This window comes from Periplaneta americana, chromosome 7 (assembly GCF_040183065.1).
Source record: "Periplaneta americana isolate PAMFEO1 chromosome 7, P.americana_PAMFEO1_priV1, whole genome shotgun sequence".
Lineage (NCBI taxonomy): Eukaryota > Metazoa > Arthropoda > Insecta > Blattodea > Blattidae > Periplaneta > Periplaneta americana.
In genome coordinates this window covers 41,282,893-41,299,434 of record NC_091123.1, presented here as the reverse complement: position 1 = coordinate 41,299,434, position 16,542 = coordinate 41,282,893, and the positions used below count along the sequence as shown (strand labels likewise).

The 16,542-nt window shown below is 32.0% G+C and overlaps 1 protein-coding gene across 7 annotated transcripts in view; it reads left to right on the top strand.

The window, feature by feature from the left end:
- Positions 1–16,542, top strand: part of Msp300 (Muscle-specific protein 300 kDa) — a 1,097,375-nt gene that overhangs the window by 922,554 nt on the left and 158,279 nt on the right. For all 7 annotated transcript variants that reach the window (XM_069830616.1, XM_069830615.1, XM_069830612.1 and 4 more), the window contains 9 exons: positions 1,277–1,451; positions 4,269–4,382; positions 6,871–7,065; positions 7,206–7,385; positions 11,473–11,619; positions 11,783–11,941; positions 12,292–12,504; positions 14,684–14,833; positions 15,660–15,770. In XM_069830616.1, the coding sequence (XP_069686717.1) occupies positions 1,277–1,451; positions 4,269–4,382; positions 6,871–7,065; positions 7,206–7,385; positions 11,473–11,619; positions 11,783–11,941; positions 12,292–12,504; positions 14,684–14,833; positions 15,660–15,770 (1,444 nt within the window). The remainder of the gene's footprint in view (positions 1–1,276; positions 1,452–4,268; positions 4,383–6,870; positions 7,066–7,205; positions 7,386–11,472; positions 11,620–11,782; positions 11,942–12,291; positions 12,505–14,683; positions 14,834–15,659; positions 15,771–16,542) is intronic.

Here is a 16,542-nt window from a genome sequence, read left to right as displayed (position 1 = left end):
GTAACAGCTAACGAGTAGATTTTTTTTCCCTCTTCAACCGTTATATTTGAAGTTCTAGGTAGATACATTTTTAAACATAATCTAGTCTAGCAACAGAAAAAATCTCGTAGATAAATGGTATATATTAAAACATAATTTAATAAATTTTTTATTGTAATATCTCCAAATGAAACTGGAGTAATAAGAGTTATTTAATTTAATTTCCTATTTGAATTAAGAATAAGCTTGACTAATTTCTATTCTAAATTAATTGTTCCTCAAGTTTATTTGAAATTAATTGTAAAATCACGTAGGCCTATCCAAAAAGGAAAAGCTATTATACAGAATACAAAATCCCATGCAACTTTCATTAAAATTCTCTCTAATAAAAAAAAGAGTGAAGAGGAATACATGTTTTCTATTTCTATGATTGATGTTGTCATGCATTTCTGGCATGGATTGAACCTTTTTAAAAGATACCGGTAACTCTTTTAATGACTGGGAGACTGTAGTTAAGAAGAATGTGCGTTAGAGATTGTTTAAAGAATAAATAGAAAAATGTGTGTTAGAAATTATAGGATGAATTATATAAGTGATGAAGCTTAGAACAAATATATTTGATATCTATCCAGATTTCCCGGAAGTTGAAAATAAATTACCGTAAAATGGGGTGAATAGGATCAGTGGGGGGAATAGAATCAAAACTTCATTCTTGGTTATAAAGTTTTGTTATAAACTGCAATCGAGCGGGAAGATAGTTATTGGTTACTATATTGTTCTAGTAAGCAATGACTGTCTTCCCGCTCAATTGCTGTTTATAACAAAACTTTATAACCAGAAATGAAGTTTTGGTCCTATTCCCCTCCACTGATCCTATTCACCCCATTTTACGGTACTTATCATTCATTGCTGTAAAGTCTAAATGTATCTACAGTTTAAAAATAGTTGTTTTCTGTCTAGAGACATGGTTTTTTTGTTTGTGTAGCTTTTAGTGTGCTAAAGTAGTTTAACTCACAGTTTTAAAAGATTTGCTTCATTTCAGATGGACTTCACCTACCATGTAATGGTGGCAGATTTTGAATTTTGTATTATAGTTGATATACCTGTGTAAGTGATACTGCTTTTGCTACGCGTGAACTATACTAACATTTTAAACTTTTCGTTACAGGATTTGTAGTTTTTAATTAACTCGATCATATATTTATTTAGTTGTGTGTAATATTCTATTGTGTTTATTTTGTTTTACTGAAATGGGCGACTTATGCGTATATTAATTAACCATTTTCTTTCGTTTTAGACTTGTTGAACTACTGAGGAGCAAATTGACGAAAGCCAACGAGGATTTGGACACACTAGAAAGTGTAGAAGCTGCTGCTGGTAGAGTGCAGAAGAATCTACAGAATCTTCAGTCTGAAGTACCAGCGTTTTATGTTTGGGGAGAAAATACAGACACAACAGAAGCTCTGCTAAAGGTACAGATAAGACATTTCATATTTGATTTTTGTGATCAAATATACTAACATTAAAAGTTAGAACTAGAAAGGTATAGGCCTACTCTTAATACACAACAGTTTTTGCAAGACATGGTTTTTCAATACTGACATACATATACATTTCTTCTGAATTTACCGTCAGATTACTAATGCAGTTAGATTTATTTTGTTTATTACTGCATCAATTGTGTACAAATGTATTACGTTTTAAATACATTTAGAAAATGGGAATTAATATTTTAATTTGTAATTGTATTTTAATCTAAATTCTTCTGGAAATTTATAACAAAAAAAAAATGGTTTTAATTTTATGAATCGGCGATCTAAATTGCTTCAAAATAATTTGCATAATTTTACATAATAATGTTCAAGCGCAACATTAGCCGGACGACTAGAGCGTTGGTTTTCCATGGGTTCGAATCCTAGTGGGTCCAACTGCAATTTGTGATGGATAAAGATGGTGTTTAGTGGTAGGTTTTTGCAGGGTCTCCTATTTCCTCTACTGACATTCCACCGTTGGTCCTATAATTATCATCATTAAGGTACGGATTTTTAGGTCGTTAAAATGTAATTTTAGGTGCCTAAAATAGGCTTAAAAGTGCAGGAAATAGCCTTTTAGGAATTTAAAATAGGTTCTAACAAAAAATAATGTTTTCTTTAAAAACATGTTCCAAATCATCGGGAATTCACTTCTAGAATTTAATAATTTTAAATGCTTTTACATCGTTACCACCACTACTACTAAAAGTACAAGAACAACAAATATCTAACTAGTTAGCTCTATACATAAACTAAACAATTAAATGTGAAGAATAAGTTTTAGATATAAATTCATTACACAAACAAGTCAAATATAATCCGTTAATGTCCATAATAAATTACTAATACTTTTTCTAATTTTTCAACTAAAAAGCAATGCCGTCTGTCACTCAAGACAAACTGAAAATGAACGTTCCACATCCACTGAAGTAAAAGGAGCGTATTTCAATTTTGACACTAGTTGGATAGGAATGTTACATTGTAAATCCGTGTTCTTCCCTGCTAGGATATCTGAAACAGTATGCAGGTCTTTCAGTCTTACATTTCTCTGCAGAACTTGCTCCAGTTTATCCCGTATTTTATTTCCAAAAGCACCAGGAACACATTTGGAATTTAAAATATAAATTTTTGAAATAAGAATGGGTGTTTTGACATATTAGAGATAAAACATATGTAATAGGTCGAAATAGATTTTGTCGTCAAAATAGGCATTTATAGGTGCTATTAAAATACCAATTTTAGGCATAGTTTTGTATGAAACGTGTACTTGAAAGTTTTTATGAACTTATCTTTTAAGGATTAAAATAGATTTTTACCTAAAATCCGAATTCTAATCATCATCATACGGTGTTACGTAGTTCATTTCCTATGGTGCACCAATTTAACACCTCCATGGTGAGAACTACAAGCTTTGGCACATCGCCCACTAAATGGGGTTGCGTGAGTGAATCATGAAAGACATGTGCCCGCAATTAATTAAGAAAAATTAAAAAATAATAATGATTTGTATGCTTAGTTACCGTCCGAAGACTGGTTGAAACCTCATAAGTGACAGTAATAAGGTATCACTTGTAAGGCAACTAAGCCAGGATGTAGTGGGGTAAGGTCGCCAATTCCTTTCCTCCTCCATTGCTTACATCACTGACTAGTGACATACCGGTATTTCACTAATCAGACTTCAGAGATTGTGATGTAGAATACAAATTGTACAAATGTATTAAGTTTTAAATAATTTACTTAGAAAATGGGAATTAATATTTTAATCTGTAATTTCTTTTTAATTTCTACTTTTAGTGTGGAATTTATAAAAAAAAATAAAATAGTTTTATTAGTGTGGAATTTATAACAAAAATAAAATAGTTTTACTTTTTATGATCCGGGGATTTATGTAGAATACAAATTGTACAAATGTATTAAGTTTTAAATAATTTACTTAGAAAATGGGAATTAATATTTTAATTTGTAATTTCTTTTTAATTTCCACTTTTAGTGTGGAATTTATAACAAAAAATAAAAAAGTTTTATTAGTGTGGCATTTATAACAAAAATAAAATAGTTTTACTTTTTATGGACCGGGGATTTAAATTGTTTCAAAATAATTTGTTAGTATAATGATTTATGACTTTACATAATAATGATTTGGTATTTCTTTTTCATCATTATTTTCATCATCATAAACGAATTTTGGTTTAATTCTTTGGTCTATTTCTGCACAACATAAGATACTTTTAATCTTTCGAAATCTGTTCACGATTTTTAGTAGTCAAATATGCATAAAATTCCATCTTGTGATTATTTAATATATAGATATGGTTTAAGTGTATTAACTGGAAAAAAATGAAATTGTAATACAGTAGTTGAATATATTAATCATAAATTAATAATAATGGAAAAATAAACAATATGATAGCAGTTGTGTACAATACATTTCTGACTTTGATAAAGAACGAAAAGATTGGAAAGAATACTAAAATTGATTAAGTTATTTAGTTGCAAGTTTGCTTTCAAGGAGAGAATTATTTCAAACATTTCAGAGCAGCTTGCTGGTTCCATCGTCAGGGAAGGGAGAACAACTGTAATATGTTACAAACCTCATAATCATGAGTTTATTTATTTCATTCTACTTGTTTATATCGTCATTTCTAATAAACTTCAGCAGTTCGTCATTGTCAAGAATGACTTGAGAAATTCATGCATAAAAGTATAAACTATATGTATTATACACATTCTAAATAATCTTCACTTTCTTTTCTGCAGGGAGTTAAATCTCAAGTAGAAGATTCTGTGTCTGAAGGAAAATCTCTAATCTCCAAAACAAAGGATAAGTACAATACATCACAGCAGTTGGTGCCTACAGATATCAGTCAGCAAGTAAGTTACGAATTATAACGTTGAACAAAGTACGGTACTTATTTTATTTTATATTAGAGTAATAGAAAACCAGTATTTTACAGATTTATGAGAAAGCATTAGAACTCATGTTCTAATTCACGGTCGATGAATAAAAAAGATGAACTTTTTTTTTGCGTCAATAGAAATTAACAAAGAAAGAAATAGGGGTGGGACAGCAGAGAAGAGGGAACATCAGTTTCTGTATAAAATAACATCATTAGTTTTGATGACTTACATGAATTTCGTTGCTAAGTAAATGTCTATGCTATTCCTATGCAGTTATTATTCTAAACATTCATATTAGCCAATATCATAAAAAGTAAAGTAGGAAGGGTATTTAGGATGTATTAAATATTTCACCGAAAATACAGTAGAACCCCGATTATCCGACATCCTATTAACCGATTGACGGATTATCCGACTATCTTTCTCTCACTTTTTTTTTTGCAACAGAAACATATGAAGTACTACTGTACGTTATATTCGTACGTATTTTTTTCTAGAGAGTGTTATTACTATCCAGTTTGGTCTACTGTTTGAGTTGTCGTACTGAACAACTTCTATATAAAATGTATTCCATGAGTGTCAAAAGGAAACGTTTTATGATAAGTATCGAAAAAAATACAAATAATTGAGTGATTTGGGGAAAGAGAAACTGTGGCTCATCTCGCATCAGAATAAGAGACTGATGTTACAACTGTGCGTGCTTTAATAAAAATCATGGATAAAGTGTATAGATTATGTAAATCTACAACATGAGACCTCTAGGCCTACTATTCCTGTCTTTCCGCTGACAGCCATTACAAGAAGTTTCCTTGTCCCTTAAAAGCACGTTGTTGACAACCGAACTTAAATAGTGAACTTCTGATCCACTATCTAGCGTGTTAAACATAAGATCACGGAGGAAATTACGACACTTCAGCCCTTATTCACTAAATTTACGAAAATATTTTATGGTACGGATTATCCGATTTTTTCAATTAACCGTCCAGTCCATCCCCTTCATTATCACGGATAATAGAAGTTCTACTGTATTCAGGTAATTGAAGTGCTGGTTAATGAATATATTACTTATTTCTCTAGTTAACATAATCATCACACATGTTCAATTAATTTCCTAAATTATACGCACTGCTTCGAGAAAAGTCTGTATAAAGATATTCTAATTCAATTGCACTAACATATAAAACCGTATTTCATTATATCATGTTTAAAATTCCTTATTTTATCTTGCATATCTGTTTCATCTACAGATCGTTTCTTTAGACGGTGTTCTGCAGTAATGCATTACTCTTGGCCAGCAGGTTGAACTCACGATGCATTTCGTTGGTCCTTTAGTATGGTTGAACTGTGTTTCTTATCTTCTGAACACCTGGAAGGTTTCCATCCATGCAGTGTCCTTCCTCCGTTGCTCCAAATTCAGTCTTGTCATTTCAGTCAGCTGAAATAAAGTTTAACAACAAATTATATATAGTAATTTCTCATATATGTGCTAACATTTGTAAATCACTCTATACATATAATTTATTAATCAGAAGAGTATTTACCCTCAAAGTTACATGTACATAATTATAGGTAGGGTACGTTTTAATAATGCGTAGTTCAGACAGTTAAGAAATGTGTTCTCTTGCAACTTCCCAGATTGTTCCTTAAGTTTTGTAAAAACAATTGTAAATGCTCCTTTTTTTTACTTTGAATAAGTATGAGACCTGGTTATACTTAAAGATACCGTTTTGCTTTCAATGTAATGGGTTTTCATTATTTGACTCCAGTTAAATATCTATATCAGTTTTCTTTCGTTCTACCAGTTGAATCTATTATCAAATAAATGCTGCTATTTTCATGTACAAAGTTATTACCGGTAACAATTTAATACATAGTAATATTACATTTCAGTTTAATAAAGATACACATACTTATTTAACAAGACAAAAAGACAATATATATTTTTCTCAGCATAGCTCCGCAACTTATGGAACGAAAGGACTTAACCATTTTTTGACAACAACTTTTAACCAACTTCCTTTAGAACATAGACTTTTACCAAATTGCCGGTGTTTTAAGAATTGTTTAAAAATATGTTTTTGGGAAGTTTATTTACTTTAATTCTCTGTTGATTTATTTATTTCATGGTTTCAAACTTTTTCTTCTTTCTGCCCAAAACTTTATGTTATCTTACTATTTGTTCTTATTTTGCTTTCTTTCTTTCATAAATTCTTGTGTTATTGTTTATTTTTCACAGATTATAGTTTCATGACTTTTCAGTTATATTGTATAACATATGTATGTGTTCTTGTATAGCCCCTACATATGAGTTGTACTCGTTGGGGCATACTCAATAAATTAAAAACAAAAATGTAAGTTATATAGTAACAAAAATACATAATATGTCAACTTGAGAAAGTTTAGTTTACTACAGTTTATTTCTTTCACATATCTTGAAAGTAATAATGACGATTTGTTACAGCTATCTGCTTTGGAACTTCTGTCAGAGACTGTATCAGGAGCCATGGAAGAAAAAGACCGAGAACTGAAGAGAGCACGCACGGTAAGGGCTGATTACAAGCGTGATGTGGAGGAAGTGCAGACCTGGATACAGAAAGCAGAGCTGAAAGTTCAGGATAGGTCTGTAGAACCACTTCAATTGAAGGAATACCTCACGGTAAGACCGATCTCTTATAATTATGTACCTTGAAATGTTTGAGATGTTACATACCAAAGAACATTTATTTTTCTCTTTTGAGGTGTTGAACTCCAAAGTATATAATTATTTTTCCGTTACATATTATTTTACTTTTTCAGCAAATACAATCTGAAATCGGAGGCATCAGTGACAAATTGGATTGCCTAACAAAGAATGGACATGTTGTTATGGAACAGACGAATAAAAATGATGAACGTGAATTAATCCAGAGTACTATCAACAATTTAACTGAACAGCTAGCACAAGTAAAGTCGTGGCTCGAGGAAAAGAAACTCCAGGTATGATGTTTGTGTTATATTACATTTTTTTAAAACGAAATACAACATATAACATATTGTTAGTTGTGATTGCTTTGTGCTATCTTTTGTATTGATATTTATTGTGAAAGTCAGTAAAATAAAATTAACGAGAAGGTGGAAAGAAATATCTTCCCCCTGTTACAATCGAAGAAACAATCTTGCAAGTCAACTTGACTAGTTTTCTTCATATATTTTTCTAAATTATAGACATCAGCTCAAAGAATTTGAGTGACCACAAGGGTCCTGAATACAATAAACATGTACAATATAATGTGATGTAATACATTAAAGAAAAAAGAAAGTTAATTGTTGAAGGCAAATATAAGTGGATTAATTGAAATAGAGATGATGATGTAATATTTGAAGAGAATCCTTGATAATATTTATAATAGACATTACATAATCAAAAGGAAATTCAAATTTTAAGGATCGTCTTTTATTTTTATCTATTGTTGACATAGAAAATCATATTTTGTTTCATCTTTCTAAATTAATGAGGCTATAATCCAAATATCTAATTGGTCAGATTTCGTTATTTCACACGTCAGAGTGAGTTTTTGGTATAAGAGATAAATTTTATTGTTGAATTTGTAGTAATCGGTGTGACAAAGCTTTATAACTTGATATAATCCGTCTTATCAGCTTTCATGGAGTAACTGTACTCCCACTCCGTTAATTTTGATATGACATCTATATTTATGGTTTTGACATGTTCCCATTAAAAAAAAATATATATTCGATAACTTTTTGAAATTAAATTTGAGGTACTAGGACAATGCAGTGTATGCTACGTCAGTTCAGAAATGAAGAATTCTGTAACTTCATTCATTAAAAAAATTGCTTTCTTTCGAAAAGTTAATAAGTGCCTCGGACTGAATTTCTAAGCGTTTAAATGGACTCACTGTTAATTCAACAGCAGCTTTCATGCTGCAGACCCAGGTTCGAATTGTGGTGAATAAAAGTATAAATTTTACTGGACAAAGACAATGTTTAGAGTAGTGTAGTCCTGTTTACTCTGTTGGTACTCTACCAGTTCTCTATTAATCATAATTACAGTATTAATATTATTATTATAGAGACAGACAGAAAAACACTTGAAGTCATTTGATTAAAATTAAAGTACACGCTATTTGGATGGGCAGTTAATGATGAAAGATCATGACTATAGTCAAACCTCCATACAACAAAAACCAATATAACAATAAACCCTGTTACAACGATTTTTTAATTTACCTGGTTTTCATATTCAATATTATTTCATTTTTCACACTTCTATTGACTAATCTTGGCATTCTTTGTAAGGTGTGTACTACGATAGAGCTCTTCATAGGTATTTCAAGGGCACGTGACCCTTAACAGGATTTGCTTTTATGGCTCCTGTCACTGACGCCTTTCACATTCAAGTGTTTGTTGTAAATCATAGCATGTGTAACACGAAAACAAATCAGTTTAGAGATTAAATTAGTTGAATTTAGATAGGGGATTGAAGCAGATTGAAGTGGCTAAAAGTATGATTCGTGCAGTCAACACTCGTAATATTCATAAAGAAACACAAGGAAACAGAGGACACTGTCGCAAATGGTAAAATTAATCCTGAACGAAAGTCTTTAAAAAATACAGAAGATGTTTACATTGCTGCCTTGAAGTGGTTTCATTTCTCTAGTATACCACCAGAACGTTTGTTTGTGCTCAAAGCAATAAGAAACATGCTTGTTGCTGAAAACCTCAAAACCTAAAGACGAAATTCAATTCCTGATTAAAAAAAAAAAATGTGCCTGAATGTTAAATGAATTTGTAGGCTTATTTCAAGTAGGGTAATCAAATGGTGAATAAATTTAATGTTATTTCATAGTATGTAATGTTGTTTTATATCTATTTCTACTATATTCTTCTTCAGAACATAAATTTGGGCAAAATTTCATAACCTCTCTACATAACAGTAACCCTGTATATAAATATATAATTTATTTCAAGAAATAGTCTGCCCAGGCATCCTGGGTTGCCAAAAACACAGAATAACACACATATAAGAATAGTAATGATTACAGTAAGATAGATGAGCCAAATTTAAATGTGAACTAGGAGCTTAAGTTTAAGAAATAATAAATTTGTACATATATTTGTAACAATCACACACTAACGAATAGAAAAGGGGGGGGGGGTATTATGATATTCCGTATAAATGATTTTTCAGAATTGCCACAGACCCTTTAATGGTTGAAGTAAGTTAATTATTTTTGGAATGATGTCATGGATTCCAAATGTTTTGATAGTGTTTACAGTTGATCGTGGGATGGTGCCCCTCGCTCCGATCATTAAACCATGTACTTCCCAGGCGCCTTCCATCTGATATTTTTCTCGAAAATACGGAATAGTAGGCTCATAAATTTGTTGTTTTTCTTTGTTGACCTCGGATGGTTGGGTCTGGCTCATCTCAAATCTAACAGTTGGGTCCAGTATAAAGCCTTTACTATTAGTCTTGTCTAGAGCCACGATGTCCGCTCTTCTAATTCCGCCGCCTTCAGACGCAACGCAGTGCACCTCTTCATGGACCTCGAAGGATTTGTTTCTAAGGGCTTGTGCTATTAGTTTTCGGATGTTATGATGGCGTGAATTTCTCAGGAGTTCTCCATGCTGACAGGATCCTAGGACGTGTGCTAAGGTTTCAATCTCGTTGCAGTATCTGCAACGGAAACCGTCCAAGGATCTCCCATGAAGACTTCTCACTGGTGCTACGTTAACATTCATCTTAATTGCGTCCCGCCATTCAGAGGAAGATAGACCCTCCTTAGAAAAAATCCATTTATTTCCGGGAGTATATTCTTGAAATAAAATAACACCTTTTCCTTTATGTGGAAGCGCACACCATTTGTCGTACTCTTGTTTCCTAAGATTTTGTCGTAGTTTATGGACATTGATGTTACTTATATCCAGATCTTCAGGTGGAATTTTTAACTTCCTGGAACATACTTTCTTTTCTGCTGCTATGTTCCTTGTAGAAACGACAAGAGGATTCGAGGTTCTCAATAATGTGTTGCAAATATTGAGATGCTGTAAATATGCTTCCCATTGAGCTTTGAAAAGGCTGAGACCCTTATATTTACGTTCGGTGTACAACATCGCGTCGGGCGTGTCTCCTGGCAAACATAAAATTTCCTTCACCGAACTTTTAATTAACTTATCCACATCTTCGAGAAACCGGTCAGAAAGCTGGTGAAGGGGAGCATTTTGAAGAGGATAAACAAGTATAGGCCAAATATACAATATATAATAATATATAATATATATAATAGTATAATATATAATAGTACAATTTTCCTAGTCCCCAGAAAATTGTTGTATCGAGTTTCGACTATATTAGAAACAAGTCATGACAGTAACAATCATAGGAAATATTTTAGCTTTATGTTCGAAGTGATGTCAAATTTTCAAAATATGTTTGGTGATCGCAATTTTCAGAGATAATAGGTATACTTAATTTTCATTTATTATATAAAAAATATATGGTAGCATTTTTACTGTCTTTCATATTTTTTTCCAAAGAACATTATTTTTTGCTCTATTTTTAATAAATCTTGAAAAACCGGTCAGAAAGCTGGTGAAGGGGAGCATTTTGAAGAGGATAAACAAGTATAGGCCAAATATACAATATATAATAATATATAATATATATAATAGTATAATATATAATAGTACAATTTTCCTAGTCCCCAGAAAATTGTTGTATCGAGTTTCGACTATATTAGAAACAAGTCATGACAGTAACAATCATAGGAAATATTTTAGCTTTATGTTCGAAGTGATGTCAAATTTTCAAAATATGTTTGGTGATCGCAATTTTCAGAGATAATAGGTATACTTAATTTTCATTTATTATATAAAAAATATATGGTAGCATTTTTACTGTCTTTCATATTTTTTTCCAAAGAACATTATTTTTTGCTCTATTTTTAATAAATCTTGAAAAAAATGCGAAATTTTGTAACTTTTATTACATCATGTTATAGATATAGAAATGTCGTACTTAATATTTCAGAGCAAAGTATCACTTGTACTGTTATTCTAGGTCGGAGAATCCCTTGATTCTTGGCAGCGATTCATGACTTTGTATAAGACAGTAAAATCTTGGGTGGAAGAAAAGCAGGTCTTCCTCTCAGAGCCTCTGCAGCTTAGCAGCCTTACTCAGGCACGCCAAAAACTGCACGATTATTCTGTAAGTATGTTTGGAATAGGTTGTGTAGGAATTGGTAGAATATTGTATTATTTGAAAGGTAGTTTCTGTTACAAATAACAATATTGTATAAAGTTTATTTTCTTTTTTTGCTCATTTTGTATTCACTACCTTCTGATTTCTCATATGACGTATCCTTTTGCAGAATGCAGTCAAGAGCTGTAAACAGGCTTCTAAGAACCTCAGTGATATGAGTAAAGAATTAGAGACGATTTCACAGGTGACTAGTGTAGGAGATCTTCCAGAAAAACTAGAAGAAGCCGAAGATGCCAAGGGTGAAGTTGAAAATCAGCTTCTTGAAAGGGTACGTTATTTTCATTAGTGTAACGTTCTTGTAAAAATCCGATATGCCTTCGATGCATTTTGTTAGGTTGTTAGTTTGAAATAATTATCTGTTATGTCACGTCATCTGTCATTGCTCCACACGTGTCGATGCAGCCCTCATTTTCTGGCACGAACATAGGGACCAATCAGCGATTGGGATGTGGTAGGATTTTGAGTTACTGTATGTTTGTTTATGCACGTAATTTTCTTGTATGGAATGAGGATTAAAAGTTCAATGAAAGGAAATAAAAAAAGCTTGATACAGTTTCTCACTATCCTAGAGTATTGTGCAGGATGGTACTGATAATTGCTTCTTCTTTTCTTTTTAAGAATGCACTACTCCAGGAAACCAGTGAGGAATGGGAGCAGTGCGAGAAGAAGATGAAAGATGTACGATCATTTATTGATAAATCACGTCAGGCTCTAGAATCTCCTCAGATCAAGAAGCGCACTCTTCGAGATCAACTTAGTCTTCGAGAAAAAATGTTAAGCGATATAACCATACAGAAGAATAAGATCTCCATCTCAGTGGAAAAGCTTCAGGTAGGGTTATTACACAATAAATAAACCAAGTTTGATTCTTTAGAATTGATTGCACCTACTAATATGAAGAGATCATAATTTCTTCTTGTTCTTCTTCCCTTCAAGTATTAAGCCCTATTCTCTGTTATAATCTCAACCTAATATTTCATTAGACGACCTAGAGATCTCTTCACTTTGGCCGATAGTGAAACATGGCTTGTGGGATTCTGTTTGTATGTATGCGATGCAGATGATTTATCCATTTATACTGATAGTGTTGTATGTGATGCATTACGGATTCTAATTGTAATTCTTCCATTTCAGCGTCATTATGTTTATCCCATTTGGCATATCCAGCTGTGTATCTTATAAATTTAATTTCATTAGCTGTTGTTTTGCTTTCGTCTTTCTTCCTTAAAGTTCATGGCCCACTACCATAAAAGTAGGCTACGGGTCTTGCCAAGGTCTTGTATAGGCAAATTCTAGTATGTCTTTATAGTAAGGAAGGTTTCATAATATTATTCATTATTATTCCCATTGTTTTGATGTATTTAAACATTTTCTCTGGAATTTCTGCCTCATCAGAAAAGGTAAATGTGTATTCGAGGTATGTAAATAAATGAATTTACTCTTTCTAATGTTTTTGATACAAAACATATTTTACTATACACAGAGTATTTTTCACAGAAGGCCATAGTTTTTTTTTTATTTTTCATCATTGATTTTCATATCATATTTAAGTCAGTTTTGTTAAAATTATAAATATTTGTTGTACCCAGGTCACAGTGTGAAAACATGATATTTTAACAAAACCCACTGGCACATGGAGAGAGGATTTGGGGTTTAACTCTCACCGAACCCCCCCATAGACAAAGAATACAAAACGAAATGCTATTGAAGCTCTGCAATATTATAACAGTGGCTTACTTCTGGTAACTGTGCTGCATACGATTTTTTGGAACCATTACAGACTCGCCTATCACTTGTGTACAAGACTGCCAAGTTAAAATTCTGAAATAAGCTGGAATTCGTGTTCAAGGAAGCTGATAAAAACAAAAATAAGCTGACACCACTAATTATTATTTTCCTAAGATAAAATTATAAAGTAAAAACATTACCATACATAAATAACAAATCGATCTCCGAGAAAGGCATGAAAAGAATTTTATGAAGTTCTGTTGATAAGACAGCTAGCAAATGGGGGAGAATGTGGAAAAGCTAACAATAATAACCACATTGTTGTTACGTGGTATATGTTACTGTGTATTGTTCTTTTCATTTGTTTAATGAAATCCATTTCTAAATTTAGAATAAGTTGTAGTGAATTAAAATCAGAATAAACCAATGTGTTAGCTTTATTCACATTCAGAACTGGACTTCAGACACTTCAGTAAATAACTGAAAACAATACATGATAATACATAACACATAGCAACCATGTTGCTGTGAATATCAGCTTTACCACATTGTTATCGGTACTTTACTGTTAGTAATGAGATATTTAAGAATAGTCCACCGCTGTAGAGTAATGGTTAGCACGTCTGACCATTAAACAAGTGGGCTCGAATTCAAATTCTAGTTGAGTTTTCCCCGGAATTTTCCCTCAATCAATTAAAACAGAATTGCTGGGTAACTTTCGGCATTGGACCTTGGACTCATTTCGCCATCAATTCACATATCATCATCATCATCATCATCATCATCATCATCATCATCATCATCATCATCATCATCATCATCATCATCATCATCATCATCATCATCATCATCATCACCACCACCACCACCACCACCACCACCACCACTATAATCCAGGTTAAGTTCACGGTGCAGTGTGCTGTACTTATACAAGAGCACAGCTGTTCGGCTACCCAGACATTCACAGAATAGGACTGGCATGCACAATAAGTTTCAGACTGCGGTATAAGTTCCCCCTCTGTAAATAATTCAATTTAATTAATTTGGTAGATGGTTTATGCAGACGTAGTAAAAATAATCTTCCAGAATGGCAACAGTTGCACTGATATTGCATTGTGTTGAAAATAAAAGTTATATTAATTTTTACAGCATTTAATTTACGAAAGCTTTTGGTAGATTATTGTGCATGGAGTATGCACATGCAGCTCCATATGATTATTGAACACAATGAACCCGTTTATTGTTTTGTTAAGTATTTACAAATGTTTCTTTCATTCAACAGCTTCATTTCCGTTCTGGTGTGGGTGGAGACTCAAAAGTGAGTGAAGCTGCGGAAGAAATTCTGAAGGAACTGGATCAACTGACTGGAGTTGTGAAAGAGCAGTCAGCTACTTTGGAATCCTGTCTCACTCAACTCGACCAGTACCAACAGGTGAGTTTGAATATAAAAACTCAGAACATCGTGGATAGTTTTAAGAATGACATGTTACGTTTGTCATTCTGTTTTATAAAAAGGAAATAATTGTTTTTCTTCTTTTTAAACCTATAATGTTATGAATTACTCTTAATATTTCCTAAACTGGATTTAGGATTAAGAAAAATCATTTGACCGTGCAAGACTGAATGACATATAAACATACTAGAAGACAATAATATTCTTAAAAATCTCATCACAATTATTAAATAAATTTATTCAGGAAATATCTAAAGTGATATCAGTCTAACTAGTAATAAGGGAAGAAGATTCTGTAAGTCCCACGCTGTTCACATTAATAATGGACGAAAGCTTTTTATATTGCCCACAAATGTTTTTAAATTAAGAGAAACTCCTTTTAACATTATAAGATAAGCAAGGCATTTAATTTTGGAATGCTCTGTTGATTGCCACGAAATTACCCGCAGCAATTCGCCGACAACAGTGCACTGTCTGCATATTGTCAGATTGCATTGAATAAAAAATATAACTATAATGTGTTTCATGTCTGAGTTTCTTCTGTATTTCATTTTTCCTAATATCCGTGTTCTTAATTTCGGTTTAAACACCAGATTGCTAAAAAAAAAAAGAAATAAACTGTGGTTTTATATGCGCTAAAAACTGAAATTTTCATTAAAACCTTAAATAGGTACTGGTATGTGCGCATGTAAGTGCATCTGTCTATCGTCTGTCGTCTGAATACTGTATGGGTTTGAAACTTGTTATTTACATATAATTCTATATTTAATCGCACATAATTTGTTAAAAATTATGTTTTCTTTAGGAAATCCAACAACTTAGGCAACAAATAATACAAGTAGAGCAACAACTTCGTGTTGTTCTGAGTCCTACCTACTCACCGCATGATCGCGAGAAAGCCGTGGAAGAACAGAATGTAAGTACTGAATCAGTTGTACCTTATTACAGTGTATTATGGACTAGAGCGAAAGAGGTCTGGTATTATTGTTGTACTTATCCTCCATGAGATTTGTTGCAATATAATGTTGACAAAATTAATATCTCTGATATTGAAGTGAAATGTGACATTGTCAACTTAATCACTTCATCAACACTTCTTGTTTGTTCATTTATCTTGTAGTAGGTATGGTGATTTCCATATCCAATTGTTTATTTGTAAATACATAATCTTTATTGGCATATGAAACATTTAGAGCGCAGGAAACAGGAATAAGCAAACGAAATGCTCAATTAAATATGTAAATGTCCCTACAAGCAGATTTGTAAACAATAATAATGATAACAGTAATAATAATAATAATAATAATAATAATAATAATAATAATAATAATAGGCTTACATGTTAGTACCTATATTGTAATATATAATATAGGCCTTAATTAACAACAGTTGAGATAGACACAGCCTTTACGAACACCATGGTTTATTGATTTCACTCTGATTGTTTCCTACACATACTGAAATAAAATTTTCACAATATAATTTGTAAATTGTATCTATTAACTGCTTTGAAACATCATCTTTAAAAATTTTTAATAATTTTTCCCTATTAACTTCAACGTCATGGGTAAAATTATATCATTTGTTGAGAAATGAAGAAAACTATATGACATTGACAGTTGTAGCTATCTGATAGTCAGCAGGTTTACGCGTTATTTAAGCGTGTAAGATAAAATTACATAATTTGT